Source organism: Ranitomeya imitator, chromosome 4 (genome assembly GCF_032444005.1).
Source record: "Ranitomeya imitator isolate aRanImi1 chromosome 4, aRanImi1.pri, whole genome shotgun sequence".
NCBI classification, from domain to species: domain Eukaryota; kingdom Metazoa; phylum Chordata; class Amphibia; order Anura; family Dendrobatidae; genus Ranitomeya; species Ranitomeya imitator.
In genome coordinates, this window is record NC_091285.1 from 205137886 (window position 1) to 205161208 (window position 23323).

At 44.2% G+C, this 23323-nt stretch overlaps 1 protein-coding gene across 1 annotated transcript in view; it reads left to right on the forward strand.

The window, feature by feature from the left end:
• DEPDC4 (DEP domain containing 4) overlaps positions 1-23323 on the forward strand; it is a 62671-nt gene that overhangs the window by 1797 nt on the left and 37551 nt on the right. Inside the window, exons 2-3 of the mRNA XM_069762006.1 lie at positions 9620-10010; positions 22840-22988. Of these exons, the coding sequence (XP_069618107.1) occupies positions 9620-10010; positions 22840-22988 (540 nt within the window). The remainder of the gene's footprint in view (positions 1-9619; positions 10011-22839; positions 22989-23323) is intronic.

Genomic DNA, 23323 nt, shown 5'->3' on the forward strand with positions numbered 1-23323 from the left:
CAACGTTATCTTCCAAGTTTCATTAAGATCTTTTTAGGGATTCAGTCGTTATGCGCCATTTTCTGCCATACCTATGCCTACAGTGTTATCATGGTTGGAAACGGAAAAACGGTTTTGAGCTCCGTTTTTTTTATTGGAATTAGTTCATATTAGTACAACAACGTTATCTTCCAAGTTTCATTATGATCTTTTTAGGGATTCAGTCGTTATGCGCCATTTTCTGCCATACCTATGCCTACAGTGTTATCATGGTTGGAAACGGAAAAACGGTTTTGAGCTCCGTTTTTTTTATTGGAATATGTTCATATTAGTACAACAACGTTATCTTCCAAGTTTCATTAGGATCATTTTAGGGATTCAGTCGTTATGCGCCATTTTCTGCCATACCTATGCCTACAGTGTTGTCACGGTTGGAAACGGAAAAACGGTTTTGAGCTCCGTTTTTTTTATTGGAATATGTTCATATTAGTACAACAACGTTATCTTCCAAGTTTCATTAAGATCTTTTTAGGGATTCAGTCGTTATGCGCCATTTTCTGCCATACCTATGCCTACAGTGTTATCACGGTTGGAAACGGAAAAAACGGTTTTGAGCTCCGTTTTTTTTATTGGAATATGTTCATATTAGTACAACAACGTTATCTTCCAAGTTTCATTAAGATCTTTTTAGGGATTCAGTCGTTATGCGCCATTTTCTGCCATACCTATGCCTAGTGTGTTATCACGGTTGGAAACGGAAAAACGGTTTTGATCTCCGTTTTTTTTATTGGAATTAGTTCATATTAGTACAACAACGTTATCTTCCAAGTTTCATTATGATCTTTTTAGGGATTCAGTCGTTATGCGCCATTTTCTGCCATACCTATGCCTACAGTGTTATCATGGTTGGAAACGGAAAAACGGTTTTGAGCTCCGTTTTTTTTATTGGAATATGTTCATATTAGTACAACAACGTTATCTTCCAAGTTTCATTAAAATCATTTTAGGGATTCAGTCGTTATGCGCCATTTTCTGCCATACCTATGCCTACAGTGTTATCACGGTTGGAAACGGAAAAAACGGTTTTAAGCTCCGTTTTTTTTTATTGCAATATGTTCAAATTAGTACAACAACGTTATCTTCCAAGTTTCATTATGATCTTTTTAGGGATTCAGTCGTTATGCGCCATTTTCTGCCATACCTATGCCTACAGTGTTATCACGGTTGGAAACGGAAAAACGGTTTTGAGCTCCGTTTTTTTTATTGGAATATGTTCATATTAGTACAATGACGTTATCTTCCAAGTTTCATTAAGATCTTTTTAGGGATTCAGTCGTTATGCGCCATTTTCTGCCATACCTATGCCTAGTGTGTTATCACGGTTGGAAACGGAAAAAACGGTTTTGAGCTCCGTTTTTTTTATTGGAATTAGTTCATATTAGTACAACAACGTTATCTTCCAAGTTTCATTAGGATCTTTTTAGGGATTCAGTCTTTATGCGCCATATTCTGCCATACCTATGCCTATGGTAGTTTTTTTTCTAAAGTTGAATGTTTTTAATCTATTTTTCCTTTCCACTTCACTATTTAAAAATAAATTAGCGGAGGTTAAACTTTAATTGCGTTTTCAACAAGGCAAACCCATACATTGCTATTGAGTAACTTTACATTTGAAATAAACACTGAATCCCTAAGTATATCTTTATCGAAAATTTTTGCCTTAGGCCGACCTCACACCTGCGAGTTTTACGGACGTATGAGCGGTTCATAAAATACGGATTGCATACGGTACAATGCTTCTCTATGGCCCAGCTCCTATCAGCCGTGTTTTACTGATCCGTATTATACGGTCTTCTACGGCCATAGAAAATTGCAGTATGCTGCGTTTGTCACCGTATTGCGCAAAAAATCCACAAATGAAAGTCTATGGGGGCCAGAAAAATATGGATTACACACGGACCAACAGTGTGACTTGTGAGAAATACGCAGCGGTGTTAGAGAGAAAAGCCGGAAATTCAGTGCGGTGTACAGTAAAATCACACTGACAGCTTACAGTAGAATAGGTGGAATAAATGTGTACACATAGAATAGGCATATATATATATGTAGATATACTAGATGGTGGCCCGATTCTAACGCATCGGGTATTCTAGAATATGCATGTCCACGTAGTATATTGCCCAGCCACGTAGTATATTGCCCAGCCCACGTAGTATATTGCCCAGCCACGTAGTATATTGCCCAGCCCACGTAGTATATTGCCCAGCCACGTAGTATTTTGCCCAGCCACGTAGTATATTGCCCAGCCATGTAGTATATTGCCCAGCCCACGTAGTATTTTGCCCAGCCACGTAGTATATTGCCCAGTCACGTAGTATATTGGCCAGCCCACGTAGTATATTGCCCAGCGATGTAGTATATTGCCCAGTCACGTAGTATATTGCCCAGCCACGTAGTATTTTGCCCAGCCACGTAGTATATTGCCCAGTCACGTAGTATGTTGGCCAGCCCACGTAGTATATTGGCCAGCCACATAGTATATTGCCCAGTCACGTAGTATATTGGCCAGCCCACGTAGTATATTGGCCAGCCCACGTAGTATATTGCCCAGCCCACGTAGTATACTGCCCAGCCACGTAGTATTTTGCCCAGCCACGTAGTATATTGGCCAGCCCACGTAGTATATTGGCCAGCCCACGTAGTATATTGGCCAGCCCACGTAGTATATTGCCCAGCCACGTAGTATATTGGCCAGCCCACGTACTATATTGGCCAGCCCACGTACTATATTGGCCAGCCCACGTACTATATTGCCCAGCCACGTACTATATTGCCCAGCCCACGTAGTATATTGCCTGTGACCACAACGTCATCACAGGTCCTGCGCTCATACCAACCCTGGGACCGGAAGCTGCCGTGGACTACAAGGGGCCCTCAGAAAGGTGAGTATATTTTTATTTTTTTAAATGTGACAAACCTGGCTGGGCAATATACTACGTGGCTAGGCAATATACTACGTGACTGGGCAATATACTACGTGACTGGGCAATATACTACGTGGGCTGGGCAATATAGTACGTGGCTGGGCAATATACTACGTGGCTGGGAAATGTACTACATGGCTGGGCAATATAGTACGTGACTGGGCAATATACTACGTGACTGGGTAATATACTACGTGGCTGGGCAATATACTACGTGGCTGGGAAATGTACTACGTGGCTGGGAAATGTACTACATGGCTGGGCAATATACAGGTCCTTCTCAAAAAATTAGCATATAGTGTTAAATTTCAGTATTTACCATAATGTAATGATTACAATTAAACTTTCATATATTATAGATTCATTATCCACCAACTGAAATTTGTCAGGTCTTTTATTGTTTTAATACTGATGATTTTGGCATACAACTCCTGATAACCCAAAAAACCTGTCTCAATAAATTAGCCTATCAAGAAAAGGTTCTCTAAACGACCTATTACCCTAATCTTCTGAATCAACTAATTAACTCTAAACACATGCAAAAGATACCTGAGGCTTTTATAAACTCCCTGCCTGGTTCATTACTCAAAACCCCCATCATGGGTAAGACTAGCGACCTGACAGATGTCAAGAAGGCCATCATTGACACCCTCAAGCAAGAGGGTAAGACCCAGAAAGAAATTTCTCAACAAATAGGCTGTTCCCAGAGTGCTGTATCAAGGCACCTCAATGGTAAGTCTGTTGGAAGGAAACAATGTGGCAGAAAACGCTGTACAACGAGAAGAGGAGACCGGACCCTGAGGAAGATTGTGGAGAAGGACCGATTCCAGACCTTGGGGAACCTGAGGAACCAGTGGACTGAGTCTGGTGTGGAAACATCCAGAGCCACCGTGCACAGGCGTGTGCAGGAAATGGGCTACAGGTGCCGCATTCCCCAGGTAAAGCCACTTTTGAACCATAAACAGCGGCAGAGGCGCCTGACCTGGGCTACAGAGAAGCAGCACTGGACTGTTGCTAAGTGGTCCCAAGTACTTTTTTCTGATGAAAGCAAATTTTGCATGTCATTCGGAAATCAAGGTGCCAGAGTCTGGAGGAAGACTGGGGAGAAGGAAATGCCAAAATGCCTGAAGTCCAGAGTCAAGTACCCACAGTCAGTGATGGTGTGGGGTGCCATGTCAGCTGCTGGTGTTGGTCCACTGTGTTTCATCAAGGGCAGGGTCAATGCAGCTAGCTATCAGGAGATTTTGGAGCACTTCATGCTTCCATCGGCTGAAATGCTTTATGGAGATGAAGATTTCATTTTTCAGCACGACCTGGCACCTGCTCACAGTGCCAAAACCACTGGTAAATGGTTTACTGACCATGGTATTACTGTGCTCAATTGGCCTGCCAACTCTCCTGACCTGAACCCCATAGAGAATCTGTGGGATATTGTGAAGAGAAAGTTGAGAGACGCAAGACCCAACACTCTGGATGAGCTTAAGGCCGCTATTGAAGCATCCTGGGCCTCCATAACATCTCAGCAGTGTCACAGGCTGATTGCCTCCATGCCACGCCACATTGAAGCAGTCATTTCTGCCAAAGGATTCCCGACCAAGTATTGAGTGCATAACTGAACATTATTATTTGATGGTTTTTTTGTTTGTTATTAAAAAACACTTTTATTTGATTGGATGGGTGAAATATGCTAATTTATTGAGACAGGTTTTTTGGGTTATCAGGAGTTGTATGCCAAAATCATCAGTATTAAAACAATAAAAGACCTGACAAATTTCAGTTGGTGGATAATGAATCTATAATATATGAAAGTTTAATTGTAATCATTACATTATGGTAAATAATGAAATTTAACACTATATGCTAATTTTTTGAGAAGGACCTGTAGTACGTGGCTGGGCAATATACTATGTGGACATGCATATTCTAGAATACCCGATGCGTTAGAATCGGGCCACCATCTAGTGTGTATGTGTGTGTGTGTGTGTGTGTGTGTGTATGTATGTATATATATATATATATATATATATACATATATACATATACACACACATACTATGTGTAGACATTTATCTTAGCTATTCTATTCTAACCTGTCAGTGTGATTTTACTGTACACCGCACTGAATTGCCGGCTCTTCTATAGAACACCGCTGCGTATTTCTCACAAGTCACACTGCTGGTCTGTGTGTAATCCGTATTTTTCTGGCCCCCATAGCGGCCCTGCACTTAGTAACCCGATATTTACCCTGGTTACAGGTGAACACATCGCTAGATCGGCGTCACACATGCCGATCCAGCGATGACAGCGGGTGATCAGCGACCGAAAAAAAGGTCCTGATCATTCCCCACGACCAACGATCTCCCAGCAGGGGCCTGATCGTTGGTCGCTGTCACACATAACGAGATCGTTAGCGGGATCGTTGTTACGTCACAAAAAGCGTGACGTTGCAACGATATCCTTAACGATATCGTTGTGTGTGAAGGTACCTTAAGGCAAACATTTTCGATAAAGATATACTTAGGGATTCACTGTTTATTTGAAATGTAAAGTTATTATATAGGAATGTATGAATTAACATTGTTGAAAACAGAATTACATTTTTAAGCTTTGTTTTTCTTGCTGGAAAAAGTTCATATTAATGACAAACTTATTTTCAAAGTTTCATCAAGATCTTCTTAGGGATTCAGTGTTTATTTCAAATGTAAAGTTACTCTATAGCAATGTATGGGTTTGCCTTGTGGAAAACGCAATTAAAGTTTAACCTCCGCTAATTTATTTTTAAATAGTGAAGTGGAAAGAAAAAATAGATTCAAAAAATTCAACTTTAGAAAAAAAACTACCATAGGAATAGGTATGGCAGAATATGGCGCATAAAGACGGAATCCCTAAAAAGATCCTAATGAAACTTGGAAGATAACGTTGTTGTACTAATATGAACTAATTCCAATAAAAAAAACGGAGTTCAAAACCGTTTTTCCGCTTCCAACCGTGATAACACACTAGGCATAGGTATGGCAGAAAATGGCGCATAAAGACTGAATCCCTAAAAAGATCCTAATGAAACTTGGAAGATAACGTTGTTCTACTAATATGAACATATTCCAATAAAAAAAACGGAGCTCAAAACCGTTTTTCCGTTTCCAACCATGATAACACTGTAGGCATAGGTATGGCAGAACATGGCGCATAACGACTGAATCCCTAAAAAGATCTTAATGAAACTTGGAAGATAACGTTGTTGTACTAATATGAACATATTCCAATAAAAAAAACGGAGCTCAAAACTGTTTTTCCGTTTCCAACCATGATAACACTGTAGGCATAGGTATGGCAGAAAATGGTGCATAACGACTGAATCCCTAAAAAGATCTTAATGAAACTTGGAAGATAACGTTGTTGTACTAATATGAACTAATTCCAATAAAAAAAACGGAGCTCAAAACCGTTTTTCCGCTTCCAACCGTGGTAACACACTAGGCATAGGTATGGCAGAAAATGGCGCATAACGACTGAATCCCTAAAAAGATCTTAATGAAACTTGGAAGATAACGTTGTTGTACTAATATGAACATATTCCAATAAAAAAAAAGGAACTCAAAACCGTTTTTCCGTTTCCAACCGTGATATCACACTAGGCATAGGTATGGCAGAAAATGGCGCATAACGACTGAATCCCTAAAAAGATCCTAATGAAACTTGGAAGATAATGTTGTTGTACTAATATGAACTAATTCCAATAAAAAAAACGGAGCTCAAAACAGTTTTTCCGTTTCCAACCATGATAACACTGTAGGTATAGGTATGGCAGAAAATGGCGCATAACGACTGAATCCCTAAAAAGATCTTAATGAAACTTGGAAGATAACGTTGTTGTACTAATATGAACATATTCCAATAAAAAAAACGGAGCTCAAAACCGTTTTTCCGTTTCCAACCATGATAACACTGTAGGCATAGGTATGGCAGAAAATGGTGCATAACGACTGAATCCCTAAAAAGATCTTAATGAAACTTGGAAGATAACGTTGTTGTACTAATATGAACTAATTCCAATAAAAAAAACGGAGCTCAAAACCGTTTTTCCGCTTCCAACCGTGGTAACACACTAGGCATAGGTATGGCAGAAAATGGCGCATAACGACTGAATCCCTAAAAAGATCTTAATGAAACTTGGAAGATAACGTTGTTGTACTAATATGAACATATTCCAATAAAAAAAAAGGAACTCAAAACCGTTTTTCCGTTTCCAACCGTGATATCACACTAGGCATAGGTATGGCAGAAAATGGCGCATAACGACTGAATCCCTAAAAAGATCCTAATGAAACTTGGAAGATAATGTTGTTGTACTAATATGAACTAATTCCAATAAAAAAAACGGAGCTCAAAACAGTTTTTCCGTTTCCAACCATGATAACACTGTAGGTATAGGTATGGCAGAAAATGGCGCATAACGACTGAATCCCTAAAAAGATCTTAATGAAACTTGGAAGATAACGTTGTTGTACTAATATGAACATATTCCAATAAAAAAAACGGAGCTCAAAACCGTTTTTCCGTTTCCAACCATGATAACACTGTAGGCATAGGTATGGCAGAAAATGGCGCATAACGACTGAATCCCTAAAAAGATCTTAATGAAACTTGGAAGATAACGTTGTTGTACTAACATGAACATATTCCAATAAAAAAAACGGAGCTCAAAACCGTTATTCCGTTTCCAAAAAATTTGACCCCTACATTCATGTATTGCAACTTTATGTCAAATAAATACATATGTAAATAAATTGGTTACTCTGCTTCAAATGGAGTGAAGTGGAAAGGAAAACTAAATTAAGAAAATGAAATGGTAAAAAAAAATCTAAAATAGGCAGAGATGAATACGACTAAAATATCTACCATAGGCATAGGTAAATTTGCCACATAGGGTTTTAGTATGCACCGTCCGAAATGTCAATCAGGAGGGCACTGCCCCACGGCAAACCAGGTGAACAGTGCGCTCCTCCTGATGATCATGAGACAACCCCTTTAAATGTAACATCGTGAGAACATTGTGTACAGTGCCTTGATAAAGTATTCATACCCTGTCAACTTTTCCACATATTTTTCTCGTTACACCCACAAATGTAAATGTCTTTTGTTTTTCTATGTGACGTACCAACACAAAGTAGCAAGTATTCGTGAGCTGAAAAGGTAATGATACATGGTTTTCTAAATATTTAAAAAATATAAATCTGAAAATTGATATGCATTTGTATTCAGGCCCCCTGAGTTAATGTTTTGTAGAACCACCTTCACTGCAATTACTGCTGCAAATCTTTTGGGATCTGACTCAGAATCAAGTCTTTTGCAGCTTCTGACAGGTTTCCCTCCAGGATTGTACTTTATTTAGTGCCATCCATCTTCCCATCACAGCGTGATGCTACCACCACCATGTTTGACGGTGGGGATTGTGTTTTCAGGGTGATTTTCAGTGTTAGTTTTCCGCCACACATAGTTTTGGATTTAGCCCAAAAAGTTCTACTTTGGTCTCATCTGACCAGAGCTCTTTCCACATGCCATGTAGTGGACACAGCAGTGGAAGAAGTTGTTGAATACAAATGCAGGTCACAATGTTCAGATTTACATTTTTTAAATATTTAGAAAACCATGTATCGCTTCCATTACACTCGACCAATACTTGCTTCTTTGTGTTTGTATATCACATAAAATCCGAAAAAAATATGTATTAAAGTTTGTGGGTATAATGGGAAAAAATCTGGAAAAGTTAACAGGGTATGAAAACTTTCTCACTTATTTTACATCCTATTTTCGTTACTGAATTTTACAAGGTTTTCCCTAGATAGACATGTATCCCCTATAAACAGAATGGTGATCAATGTCTGGTTGCGGAGAGCCCACTGATCACTAGAAAGGTGGGTCTGAGCCCCAGTTTCTTCTGCACTGCATGACTGCAATACAGGGGAGCGTGAAGGGAGCATGTGCAATGTCCTGATTAGTGGGACCCCCACAGGTATCGCTTATTCTGTGGACACTTCTCTAATTGAATGCACAGGATTGGGAAACCCATTAGTGCCGATGTATATAACTGGCATAAGCTCCTTGGCTGCAGTGTGAACAGGGAAAGACACTAATCAGATATCATTCATGTTTCAGGTCTCCTCGTATTGGACAAAGAACTTTCATACCCCAAAGTGTGGGTTCAGTTGCATCAGTGTCCCACTTAGTTATGCTCAAAGTATGAGGATGCCATAGTCCTTCTTATGGGTTTTTAGGCCTCTACCAATGGCTCGTTTGGACCTAAAATGGAAAAGTTTTCTAGTGAATGTAGTGATGCCAGGTGACAAGGCCTGAATGGTTCAGTGCCAGGGACGATGCTGTGTCCAATGACTAAGGTCACCCTGTCAGTCCCCGTTTCTGCCGAGTCGGCTGTCCATCTAATGTGTATTGGTTGTTCAGCAGATGTTGGGTAGAAGAAGGATCCTTTGTCCTGAATAAGATGAGTTGCTGCCTCCATATTGGCAAAGCCCAGCACGTAGGTGTATGTGGAGTCAGAAGGAAAAATGAATTAATTTTCATAATTATTCAGTATATTATGGTTATCATACTTTATATATTTAATTTTATTTTTTGTTTGTCCTGTTGTGTTATTACAGGCTATACTGGACCCTTCCAGGCAACACATTTGTGGAACAGCATTATCCAGGCCCTGAAAATCCAAGTAGAAGTGAAGAACAGACGGCAACACCTGCGGACGTATCCCAACTGCTTTATCGGCTCGGATGCTGTGGATGTCGTCCTTTGCCACCTGATGCAGAATATGTATTTAAGCAGCTACGATATTTCACGTACTAAAGGGGTGCAGCTGTGCCAGGCCCTCATGGACCACAAAGTCTTTGAACCTGTTGGTGCCAAACTCTTTAAGAGTGAAGTGGAGCATGTCTTTGAGGACAGTAACAGTCATTTCTATAGATTTGTAGAATCCAGAGGTGCTGCCGAATGCTCCCCAAGTGAGAAGAGCTTTGGTAGAGAGAGGAGGCGCTCAAGGTAGGCGCTTGTTTCTTGCTGCTCTTCATGATTCCCATGAATACTATGATAAAGGCAATTCCAGTCCATATATTTATTGGGCATGGAGACACATGTATTCTGAGATTGACTGCTGGTATCTCATCCCTTGTCCCGGCTAATGTGTCTTTTTTTCCTACTAAGGTTTGGTGAGTGCTGTGCATGTGTATTTTTCTTTTCAGATGTAATTTTTACTACACTTTGAATGTCTGCTCCGAGTATCACATATGTCAGAAACCTTTCTTATATTGGTTTTCTGGATAATACGGAGTGAGTAGTGCTGACTTCCATTTTTAACTTTTGATCTCTATTTCCCGTAAGAGCTGTTCTTCTAGTATATACACGGATTTTGCATTTGATACCAGATGCTAAGGCTTTGTTCACATTGCATTTGACAAACGGGTAAACCAGTAAAGGTTGTGGCACACGCTCTGAACAAAGCCAAATGCATCTATTCGTAAGACAGTGCTCTTTTATACTATGAGCTGGATTGGGCTGATATACGTTGGCATGTTTTTTTTTTCGCTTTATAGAAAGTCACAGCAGACCTCACGTTCTTATATCTTGGGCTATAGCAGAAATACATATTGAACAGATTTTTTTTTAATTTAATGACATTAGTGAAATCCAGTGAATATTGTTGATGAAGGATATAACTCCGACAAATAGCCCAAATGGTACAGAACCTCATTCAGTGCTCCTGTGTCTAGACATTGCTGTTACATACTTGTTATGGTGTCATCGTAGGATTTGTTCCTTAAGCCATCAACATAAAGTGTCCAATGTTGCATTATTTTGTTTTTTCTCCTTCGCCTCATTGGGGGCCCCAGACCATGGGTGTATGCTGCTGCCACTAGGAGGTGACACTAAGTGATACAAGAAAAGTTCGCTCCTCCCCTGCAGTATACACCCTCCTGCTGGCTCTCAGCTAACCAGTTCTTGCTTAGTGTCCGTAGGAGGCACATGGATGGGTCTGCTATTCAGACCCAAAACTCTTTATTATTTTATTTTTACCTTTTACATTTTTGATTTTACTTTCTACAACGAAGGGGCGAAGGATCCTTTCAAGGCTCCGATCTCCCCGAACCATCAACAGGTGAGCACGAAGAGTGTCGCCTCTCCGTATCCTCTCCTGCGACTTGGGATGCCACCACTTGGGATGCTGATTTTTAGGGGCGACGGGTCCCTTCAAGGGCACTGATCTCCCACACCATCAACAGACGAGCACATGGAGTGTCGCCTCCATGTACCCTCTTGCCCAGACAGGCCTAATGCCGGACAATGGCCCTGTCCACCCAGGGGCTGAACTCCGTGGATGTACAGAGGCCCCTCTCTATGGCATCCGAGCAGCCCCCACAGTCCCACCACTGTTAAAGCGGATGGCACAAGGAGGCGGACGGTTCCTCTCCACCTCCCTAACAACGGGATGGTGGATTGAGGTTTATCCCTCTATCCCTGCACTGTCCATGCTGCAGTACCTGACCTGCAGCAGAACAATAGTGTGTGCGCTTTCCTCGGCACTGAAACCCAGTCATCTGCGGCGGCTCCATGCCAGGACGCGCACCTATGGTGAGTGGATCCAGTCAGCGATGGGCCTCTGCAGTGGGATATATACACATTCTGACATGCAGCCTCAGTTTCCCTGTGGCCCACCTCCCTGAGGTAACACTCTGGCCGGCTGCAAAAATTTAGTCCCCGGCTTCGGGCCAAGGTGTAGGCCGCATCCCGGAAGCCGCACCCGCACTATGGCGCGCTAAGGCGGCTCCGCCCACCTTTTCTGGCACTTCTTCCCTGGCACGGGAGTGATCGCTTCTCTCAGCAACGCCCCTCTATTCTACCCCTGGTATTGCTCAGAAATTTAGGCCCCGGCTTGGGCCTATTCATGGAAGTCAAGAGGCTCCGCCCACATCACATCTGTGGCTCCGCCCAGTGAATTGGCGCCTCTCGCTCTCTGCGAGACTTTACCAACTCTGCAACTCCCGGTGGCCATCTTGGTCCACCCTTCTGGCACACACAGGGGCAACTGTTTTGCATTAAAGGGGCACAACGACTCTGCGACCGGGTAAGAAAGTACTGCTCTCTTCCCCTGCATCTTCCTCCTGTGCTTAAAGGCACATGACCAGTATCTCCTGCCTGGTCTTAACCCCTTCATGACCCAGCCTATTTTGACCTTAATGACCTGGCCGTTTTTTGCAATTCTGACCAGTGTCCCTTTATGAGGTAATAACTCAGGAACGCTTCAACGGATCCTAGCGGTTCTGAGATTGTTTTTTCGTGACATATTGGGCTTCATGTTAGTGGTAAATTTAGGTCAATAAATTCTGCGTTTATTTGTGATAAAAACGGAAATTTGGCGAAAATTTTGAAAATTTCGCAATTTTCACATTTTGAATTTTTATTCTGTTAAACCAGAGAGTTATGTGACACAAAATAGTTAATAAATAACATTTCCCACATGTTTACTTTACATCAGCACAATTTTGGAAACAACATTTTTTTTTGCTAGGAAGTTATAAGAGTTAAAATTTGACCAGCGATTTCTCATTTTTACAACGAAATTTACAAAACCATTTTTTTTAGGGACCACCTCACATTTGAAGTCAGTTTGAGGGGTCTATATGGATGAAAATACCCAAAAGTGACACCATTCTAAAAAATGCACCCCTCAAGGTGCTCAAAACCACATTCAAGAAGTTTTTTAACCCTTCAGGTGCTTCACAGCAGCAGAAGCAACATGGAAGGAAAAAATGAACATTTAACTTTTTAGTCACAAAAATTATCTTTTAGCAACATTTTTTTTATTTTCCCAATGGTACAAGGAGAAACTGAACCACGAAAGTTGTTGTCCAATTTGTCCTGAGTACGCTGATACCTCATATGTGGGGGTAAACCACTGTTTGGGCGCACGGCAGGGCTTGGAAGGGAAGGAGCGCCATTTGACTTTTTGAATGAAAAATTGGCTCCACTCTTTAGCGGACACCATGTCACGTTTGGAGAGCCCCCGTGTGCCTAAAAATTGGAGCTCCCCCACACGTGACCCCATTTTGGAAACTAGACGCCCCAAGGAACTTATCTAGATGCATAGTGAGAACTTTGAACCCCCGGGGGCTTCACAAATTGATCCGTAAAAATGAAAAAGTACTTTTTTTTCACAAAAAAATTCTTTTAGCCTCAATTTTTTTCATTTTCACATGGGCAACAGGATAAAATGGATCCTAAAATTTGTTGGGCAATTTCTCATGAGTACACCGATACCTCACATGTGGAGGTAAACCACTGTTTGGGCACATGGTAAGGTTCGGAAGGGAAGGAGCGCCATTTGACTCTTTGAATGAAAAATTATCTCCATCGTTAGCGGACACCATGTCGTGTTTGGAGAGCCCCCGTGTGCCTAAACATTGGAGCTCCCCCACAAATGACCCCATTTTGGAAACTAGACCCCCCAAGGAACTTATCTAGATGCATATTGAGCACTTTAAACCCTCAGGTGCTTCACAAATTGATCTGTAAAAATGAAAAAGTACTTTTTTTTTCACAAAAAAATTCTTTTCGCCTCAGTTTTTCATTTTCACATGGGCAATAGGATAAAATGAATCCTAAAATTTGTTGGGCAATTTCTCCCGAGTACGCCGATACCTCATATGTGGGGGTAAACCACTGTTTGGGCACACGGCAGGGCTCGGAAGGGAAGGCGCGCCATTTGACTTTTTGAATGGAAAATTAGCTCCAATTGTTAGCGGACACCATGTCGCGTTTAGAGAGCCCCTGTGTGCCTATGCATTGGAGCTCCCCCACAAGTGACCCCATTTTGGAAACTAGACCCCCCAAGGAACTTATCTAGATGCATATTGAGCACTTTAAACCCCCAGGTGCTTCACAGAAGTTTATAATGCAGAGCCATGAAAATAAAAAATAATTTTTCTTTCCTCAAAAATGATTTTTAGCCTGGAATTTCCTATTTTGCCAAGGGTAATAGGAGAAATTGGACCGCAAATGTTGTTGTCCAGTTTGTCCTGAGTACGCTGATACCCCATATGTGGGGGTAAACCACTGTTTGGGCGCACGGCAGGGCTCGGAAGGGAAGGCACGCCAATTGGCTTTTTAAATGGAAAATTAGCTCCAATCATTAGCGGACACCATGTCACGTTTGGAGAGCCCCTGTGTGCCTAAACATTGGAGATCCCCCACATATGACCCCATTTTGGACACTAGACCCCCAAAGGAACTAATCTAGATGTGTGGTGAGGACTTTGAACTTCCAAGTGCTTCACAGAAGTTTATAACGCAGAGCCATGAAAATAAAATAAAAATTTTATTTTCTCTAAAATGATTTTTTAGCCTGCAATTTATTATTTTCCCAAGGGTAACAGAAGAAATTTGACCCCAAAAGTTGTTGTACAGTTTCTCCTGAGTACGCTGATACCCCATATGTGGGGGTAAACCACAGTTTGGGCACATGTCGGGGCTCGGAAGTCAAGTAGTGACATTTTGAAATGCAGACTTTGATGGAATGCTCTGCGGGCGTTACGTTGCGTTTGCAGAGCCCCTGATGTGGCTAAACAGTAGAAACCCCCCACAAGTGACCCCATTTTAGAAACTAGACCCCGAAAGGAACTTATCTAGATGTGAGGTGAGCACTTTGAACCCCCAAGTGCTTCACAGAAGTTTATAACACAGAGCAGTGAAAATAATAAATACGTTTTCTTTCCTCAAAAATAATTTTTTAGCCCAGAATTTTTTATTTTCCCAAGGGTTACAGGAGAAATTGGACCCCAAAAGTTGTTGTCCAGTTTCTCCTGAGTACGCTGATACCCCATATGTGGGGGTAAACCACTGTTTGGGCACACGTCGGGGCTCAGAAGGGAAGTAGTGACTTTTGAAATGCAGACTTTGATGGAATGGTCTGCGGGCGTCACGTTGCGTTTGCAGAGCCCCTGGTGTGCCTAAACAGTAGAAACCCCCCACAAGTGACCCCATTTTGGAAACTAGACCCCCCAAGGAACTTATCTAGATATGTGGTGAGCACTTTGAACCCCCAAGTGCTTCACAGACGTTTACAACGCAGAGCCGTGAAAATAAAAAATCATTTTTCTTTCCTCAAAAATGATGTTTTAGCAAGCAATTTTTTATTTTCTCAAGGGTAACAGGAGAAATTGGACCCCAGTAATTGTTGCCCAGTTTGTCCTGAGTACGCTGATACCCCATATGTGGGGGTAAACCACTGTTTGGGCACATGTCGGGGCTCGGAAGTCAAGTAGTGACGTTTTGAAATGCAGACTTTGATGGAATGGTCTGCGGGCGTCACGTTGCGTTTGCAGAGCCCCTGGTGTGCCTAAACAGTAGAAACCCCCCACAAGTGACCCCATTTTGGAAACTAGACCCCCCAAGGAACTTATCTAGATATGTGGTGAGCACTTTGAACCCCCAAGTGCTTCACAGACGTTTACAACGCAGAGCCGTGAAAATAAAAAATAATTTTACTTTCCTCAAAAATGATGTTTTAGCAAGCAATTTTTTATTTTCTCAAGGGTAACAGGAGAAATTGGACCCCAGTAATTGTTGCCCAGTTTGTCCTGAGTACACTGATACCCCATATGTGGGGGTAAACCACTGTTTGGGCACACGTCGGGGCTCGGAAGGGAAGGAGCACCATTTGACTTTTTGAATAAAAGATTGGCTGGAATCAATGGTGGCGCCATGTTGCGTTTGGAGACCCCCTGATGTGCCTAAACAGTGGAAACCCCTCAATTCTTACGCCAACACACCCCTAACCCTTATCCCAACTGTAGCCGTAACCCTAACCACAACCCTAACCGCAACACACCCCTAACCACAACCCTAACCCCAACACACCCCTAACCATAACCACAACCCTAATTCCAACCCAACCCTAACCCTAAGGCTATGTACCCACGTTGCGGATTCGTGTGAGATTTTTCCGCACCATTTTTGAAATATCCGCGGGTAAAAGGCACTGCGTTTTACCTGCGGATTTCACCTGCGGATTCCACCTGCGGATTCCTATTGAGGAATAGGTGTAAAACGCTGCGGAATCCGCACAAAGAATTGACATGCTGCGGAAAATACAACGCAGCGTTTCCGTGCGGTATTTTCCGCACCATGGGCACAGCGGATTTGGTTTTCCATAGGTTTACATGGTACTGTAAACCTGATGGAACACTGCTGCGGATCCGCAGCGGCCAATCCGCTGCGGATCCGCAGCCAAATCCGCACCGTGTGCACATAGCCTAATTCTAAAGGTATGTGCACACGCTTTGGAAAACGCTGCGGATCCGCAGCAGTTTCCCATGAGTTTACATTTCAATGTAAACCTATGGGAAACAAAAATCGCTGTACACATGCTGCGGAAAAACTGCACGGAAACGCAGCGGTTTACATTCCGCAGCATGTCACTTCTTTCTGCGGATTCCACAGCGGTTTTACAACTGCTCCAATAGAAAATCGCAGTTGTAAAACCGCAGTGAAATGCGCAGAAAAACCGCGGTAAATCTGCCATAAATCCGCAGCGGTTTAGCACTGCGGATTTATCAAATCCGCTGCAGAAAAATCCGCAGAGGACCAGAATACGTGTGCACATACCGAAACCCTAACCCTAACCCTACCCCTAACCCTACCCCTACCCCTAACCCTAACCCTACCCCTAACCCTAACCCTAACCCTAACCCTACCCCTAACCCTACCCCTACCCCTACCCCTAACCCTACCCCTAACTCCAACCTTAGTGAAAAAAAAAAAAAATTCTTTATTTTATTATTGTCCCTATCTATGGGGGACAAATGGGGGGGGGTCATTTACTGTTTTTTTATTTTGACCACTGTGATAGATTATATCACAGTGATCAAAATTCACATTGGAACGAATCTGCCGGCCGGCAGATTCGGCGGGCGCACTGCGCATGCGCCCGCCATTTTGGAACATGGCGGCGCTCGGGGAAGAAGACTGACGGACCCCGCCAGGATCGGTAAGTATAAGGGGGGGAGATCAGGGCACAGGGGGGGGAAATCAGGGCACGGGGGGGCGTCGGAGCACGGGGGGGGAGGGATCGGAGCATGGGGGAGAGTGATCGGTGTGCGGGCGGGTGGATCGGTGTGCAGGGGGGGGGGATCGGTGTGCAGGGGGGGTGGTTCGGAGCACGGGGGGGGATCGGAGTGCGGGGGGGTTTGATTGGAGCACGGGGGGGTGTGATTGGAGCACGGGGGGAGCGGACAGGAGGACGGGGGAGCGGAGCACAGGACGGAGGGGAGCGGGCCACAGATCGGGGGGCTGGGGGGGCGATCGGAGGGGAGGGTGGGGGCACATTAGTATTTCCAGCCATGGCCGATGATATTGCAGCATCGGCCATGGCTGGATTGTAATATTTCACCATTTTTTTAGGTGAAATATTACAAATCGCTCTGATTGGCAGTTTCACTTTCAACAGCCAATCAGAGCGATCGTAGCCACGAGGGGGTGAAGCCACCCCCCCTGGGCTAAACTACCACTCCCCCTGTCCCTGCAGATCGGGTGAAATGGGAGTTAACCCTTTCACCCGATCTGCAGGGACGCGATCTTTCTGTGACACAGCATATGCGTCACAGGTCGGATTGGCACCGACTTTCATGACGCATACGCTGTGTCACAGGTCGGGAAGGGGTTAAAGGTACATGTGTAAGGGGGTTACCTTCCGTGCCTGGGACCACTTGGCTGTGCAGCAGGTTTCCCTGGGGGGCAGACTAAGAGACCGGGACAGGAAGGAAGCCGGGCTGAGAGAGGAAAAAGGCGCGCGTTCCAGGGCTAGAGCAGCATGTACTGTAGAGAGAGCAGCGTGTGCAGCGGAGAGAGCAGCGGGGAGAGCAGAGGATACAGCGGACAGAACAGCACGCAGCTGCGCTCTGGGGAAGAGAGAGAGAGATCTCCTGGTCAGAGGACTGAGACGGGGATTGTCCAGAAAGACTGCATCTTGTGAGAACGTGAAAGTGGACTCTGCTGTGACTGGAGAGGGGCGCCCTGATGCCCGTGCAAAGACAGTGGCCCCTAGTACCCACGGTATTAGTGCAGAGCCCCTGATTCCTGTTGGGAGACCCAATAATAGACTGAGCATCGTTCTCCCGGGATAGGCTTCACTGTTGAAGCAAAAGACTCAGAGCACAGGGGACCCCGTTTTCCTAGCGTCCCCTCTGCTCACCACAGTAACCCCTAAAACCCCAGGTTGCGGGTTTCTAGAGACTACACAGCCCACGGATAAGAGGGATGACAAGTGCCGCTGTTTCTCGGCGCCTACGTTGGAGAAGACAACCCTACAAGCAAGTCCTCATCAGACTGATAAGTGTTTTCCCAAGAGATTCCGTTTACTACTGTTATACTGTTTGACTGTCTGGGAACTTATACTGCTTCCCATATTTTTGCACAGTTATTTTATCAGTTTATATTCTGCTGTTTTCTCCCTGCGAGGAGAATATTGCCCCTGTTAATAAACCCCCCTCAACAGTTCGTCTGTCTGTTCCGTGGTGACATACTCTACCCTGCACTCTATTACACATGACCAGTATTCCCTAGTCTTAAAGGCACATGACCAGTATTCCCTCTTCTTAAAGGCACAGGACCAGTATTCCCTGGTCTTACAGGCACACGACCAGTATTCCCTGGTCTTACAGGCACACGACCAGTATTCCCTGGTCTTACAGGCACATGACCCGTATTCCCTGGTTTTAAGGGCACATAACCAGTATTACCTGGTCTTAAAGGCTTATGACCAATATTCCCTTGTCTTAAAGGCACATGACCAGTCCGAAGCCGGTCACCCTAAATGAGCTCAGGAGCCCTCCGCCGCCGATCCCAACTTATCCCAGAGTACCTAGTTCCCTGAGTGGGCTTCTTCAGTGCCGCAACCCATGGATTCTCTGACCAAGAGATTGAATCCCTCCGTGAACCCTCTGTGGCTCGGAGTGCTCGCAGGACCAATATAGATGGTCCCTTTCCTTCATGCAAGCTGTCGGCTAGCAGGAGCCGCAAGTTTTCTAGAAACGTACAGGCGTCTAGAAAAGCGAAGTTTCATTTCCTGATCCCTCACTAATGATTTGCTGAGAACAAGACTCTGAATATGGATTGGATATTGCCTTGGTTCTGGACTCACCAGAACTTCAGAAAAGGATGGATTTGTCAATTTATATAATCAACCAATCTCTGTAGATTGACGAGGACTTCGGTTCTACTCTAGATCACGCAGTGTCCCTCAGTAGGAAACTAAACTCCCTCACAGAGCATTTGTCATTCACCCAGACAGGGAGCGTCCGGATAAGCGATCCACTGGACAGAAACCTCTGCAAGCGCGGTATCCTTTTTCAGCCAATATGCAAATACGTGGGGTGTGCCCTTCACACATACCCACATAAGATGTGAGATGCCATGCCTGGTCTGATTCTTAAGGGCGACGGGTCCTTCTAAAGGGCACTAATCTCCCTACACCATCAATAGACGAGCACATGGAGTGTTGCCTCCATGTATCATCTTCTGCAGCCAGGCCTAACGCCGGACAACCAGCCCTGTCCACCCGGTGACCTGAACTCTGTGGATTTACAGAGGCACCCTTTTTGGTGTCCGTACACCCCCCTGCATCTCCACTATTTAGCAGATGATGCAAGAAGGCGGACGATCCCTCTCCACTTCCCTGTTAAGAGGATGGTGGATCAAGGGTTCATCATTTCAACTCTGCACCACCAAAAGAGAGCGGCGATAGTAAGAGACTGCTTTTCCTGACCTTCTGCATACAGTTACGCATTCTGCCACTTGGCATATTAACCGGGTAGAATCTCCTGTGGTATACCTACCAGTATCCCTGCCCGATGGGTCCTCAATTAAAAATACAACGGACTGTCAGTCTGGTTCGTTCCGTCTTGCAGCCTCCGGTTCAGCGCTCTACCCTTCCTTAGCCGCTGCATGTGTTGCTAGAGCAATGGTCTCCTGGTCAGAGACATTAACTGTTTTGATTTCCAACAGTAACCTTTTCCCAAAGACGGTATAGCTGGTCAATCAAATATCTTGAGGAGACTAGCTGCTTCATGCCTCTCGGATGAGTCTACTTGCGTGGCGCTGTCAGCAAATGCCATTACACTCAGAAGGATATTATAGCTCAGAGAATGGAAGCGTACTCTGTGTTCAAAAGGCCTCGGACATCACTCCCTTACCAGAGTGTTCCCCACGCAGGAACAAAGGATCGCATGTTTCCTATAGACCCAACCAGCAGTGGATCAGTTGTCCAGGACGGTCTAGATCTAAGGGATCTTGGTTCCAAAAAGGGGACCAAAAAGTAAGACCGACCCTGAACCTCAAATTTCTACCAAGCTTAACAGCCATTACTTCAACGGAAAAAGGTGGAGTTTCTGGCATCCACCGACATTTGGGATGCTTACCTTCACATTCCTATGTTTTCCCCTCTTCAAAAATTTGTTCACTTTCCCTTTCGCAAACAGCATTTTCAAATCACGACCTTGTCCTTCGGCCTTGCTACCGCACCCAGAGTGTTCGCAAGGGTTATGGCGGCTGTCATGTTCCTCTTGCACCCTAGAGGCGTGGTCGTCCTGCCCTATCTGGTCGACTTTCTAACCGCTCTTCCAGCCCTGCGCTGAGTTGTCTACATCTCTTGTGATACCCTCTCTCTCCTGGGCTGGCAGCTAAACTTAGACAAGTTTTTCTTCAGCCCAGCAGATATCTTTTTTGAGGATGATCCTGGAATCTCCCAGAAGGTTGGTGATTCTCCCTTATTCTCCCTTGATACAAGGCCATGGCCCTTCAACAGGGAGCTTGCGCACTTGTTCACTCATCCCCTCATTCCATTCGATTTGCTAGAGGGTTCAGAGGAAAATTGGTGACGACAATGGAAGCGGTTTCCTTCGCTCCTCTCGTTTTCTGCAGGTCAAACAGGCTTTCAGTGGGTAGTCTCTGATCTCTTTCCTCATCCAGGGGAGATCCTTTCTCCCAGTTCAATGGTTATTAGTGACTACCGATGCCAGTCCTTTTCTAATCATTGTTCCGGGGATTCGAACTGTACGGCTAGTTCTACAGCAGGTTCACTGCCTTCTGGCGGGTAACCCCATCCGATTCAATCGGACAATCCCACGACTGTACCATACGTCAATCATCTAGCAGGTACCCACGCTCAGGTGTTATGGCCGAGGTACCTCATATTCTCTGTTGGGCCACGATCTATCATTCTGTGATCTCGGCACTACACATCTCAGGAGTAGAACTCTGGGCGGCAGACGCCGTCAGGGTGCCACCTCATGTGAGTGGGAACTTCACCCGGAAGTCTTCCATCAGATCTGTCTTCTCTGGAGCACTCCAGATGTAGGTCGGATGGCATCCAGACTGAACGCCAATGTACTCTAAGTTCATAGTTCGGTCTCGAGATCCAAAAGCCACCGCAGTGCATGCTCTGGTTCTTCCATGGTACCAGTTTCCATAACCCCTTTTCCACTACTTCCGAGATCTTTTCGGAAGCAGGAAGGGCTCCAGTGATCCTGGGAGATCCGCACTGACCATGTCAGGTTTTTCTCGTTTGCGGAACTAGTATTTTTCCGTCTTTTTGCAACAAAACTGCAAATATGGACTTCCTCCCAGGGGAGTCTTCACATGTGGTTCTTCCCTATCGCATACCGGTAGATCTTTGGGACCTTAATGGTACTGGGGGTCTTACAGTAGACTCCTTTTGATCCGGACAGACTTTACTATCAGGGAAGGTCACCCTTTTTTCTCTGCGATCTCGTCATCCTGTCGAGTCTTCGGAGCTAGCTGCTCTGTTCTTTCAGACTTTTTTTCCCTTATTACTATTCCCTTATTAACATCAAGGCAAGGTTGTCCTCAGGCCATCCCCGTCCCTTGTTACCAAGGTGGTATTGTATTCCCACAGTTATGAGGGCATCGTTCTTCCCTCATCTCTTTCGGCACCAGTCCACAAAATGGAATGGGTTCCCCATATTCTGGACATGGTGAGTGCTCTGAGTAGGTACGTCTCAAGGATGATTGGGCCAGCAGAATAACCGAAAACTCTACAATTCATGTATACAAGAGGATGGCAGTTGTGAACAGGCAGGGCCGTATATTGATACTTGTGAGCCCCAAAACAAAATCCACAAGACGGCTCCCAACTCTAATAGGTCTTTAAACCCTTCCTGACACCCGCTATACATGTACGGCACATGTTGGGTGTAGGTGCATGGAATGGGCTCATGAGCTGCCGTCGTACCATAACCAACAGATTCTGGCCGTGATGCATAGCTGGCATTTGAATGTAACAATTTCTTAAAAAAAAATAAAAAAAAATGTCTCAGCTAAAGTAACCACATAACCATACAAGTTTGCTGCCTCCGTAATTGTACCTTTGAAAAATAGCCGTAGGCACTACTACAAGTTGTGGTGCTCAAGTAGGTGCCCAAACTGTACAATGTTAAGGATAGACTTGGCACACAAGTGTGAGATGCAAATGAGAATTTAATAAAAGGAGAGTACATACAGTATGACGTTTCGGTCACAGATTAGACCTTCATCAATGTACCTCTCATAGAGCATTTCATAGTTATTTGGGTCAACAGGGGATTAACCCCACTTCAGGCAAGGGTCAGTTCAAGAGAGAGGCCGTATACGGCGCAAGTGCAGCGATTAACGGACTCGGTATCCACCGCTCGTCCTGAGTGTGACACTTACACTTCTATATTATGTCCTCTAGAAATTCCCAAATATGTGCTTACACCTCAGTGGATTGCATGACCTGGAGTACTGAATACATTGTTGTCACATTTTAATGTCACTAATACAGGACTGGACATGTTGTAACAATCTGTAATCCATCCGCTGTCGACTCTGCAAATGAGAAATTAAACCAACTCCTTCACTGTATCTGTGACATTCCGAATGCACATCTTCACCAAGACCCCCATAAACCGCACAGCACCCCCTCTTCTAAAGGTAAAGTATCTGACAGTGCTAACTGCTGCATGGGCATTTCCTTGTCTCTCTTTACAAAGAAATAATCATTGCCTAGGCTATGTTTACACGCTGCTTTTTCGCTGCGTTTTTTTTTATGCAAATTTTAAGCTGCGTTTTACAGTACCAGCAAAGTCTGGGATTTCACAAATCTCATGCACACACTGTTTTTTATTTTGTGTGGATTTTTTTTCTCCTGACTAAATTGGATAACTGCTCCTTTTTTGAAAACTGCAGCATGTCACTTCTTTCAGCTTTTTATCACCCATAGACTGCAATGAGTGAGTGCAAAAATCAGGATCAGATTTTGGAGCTGA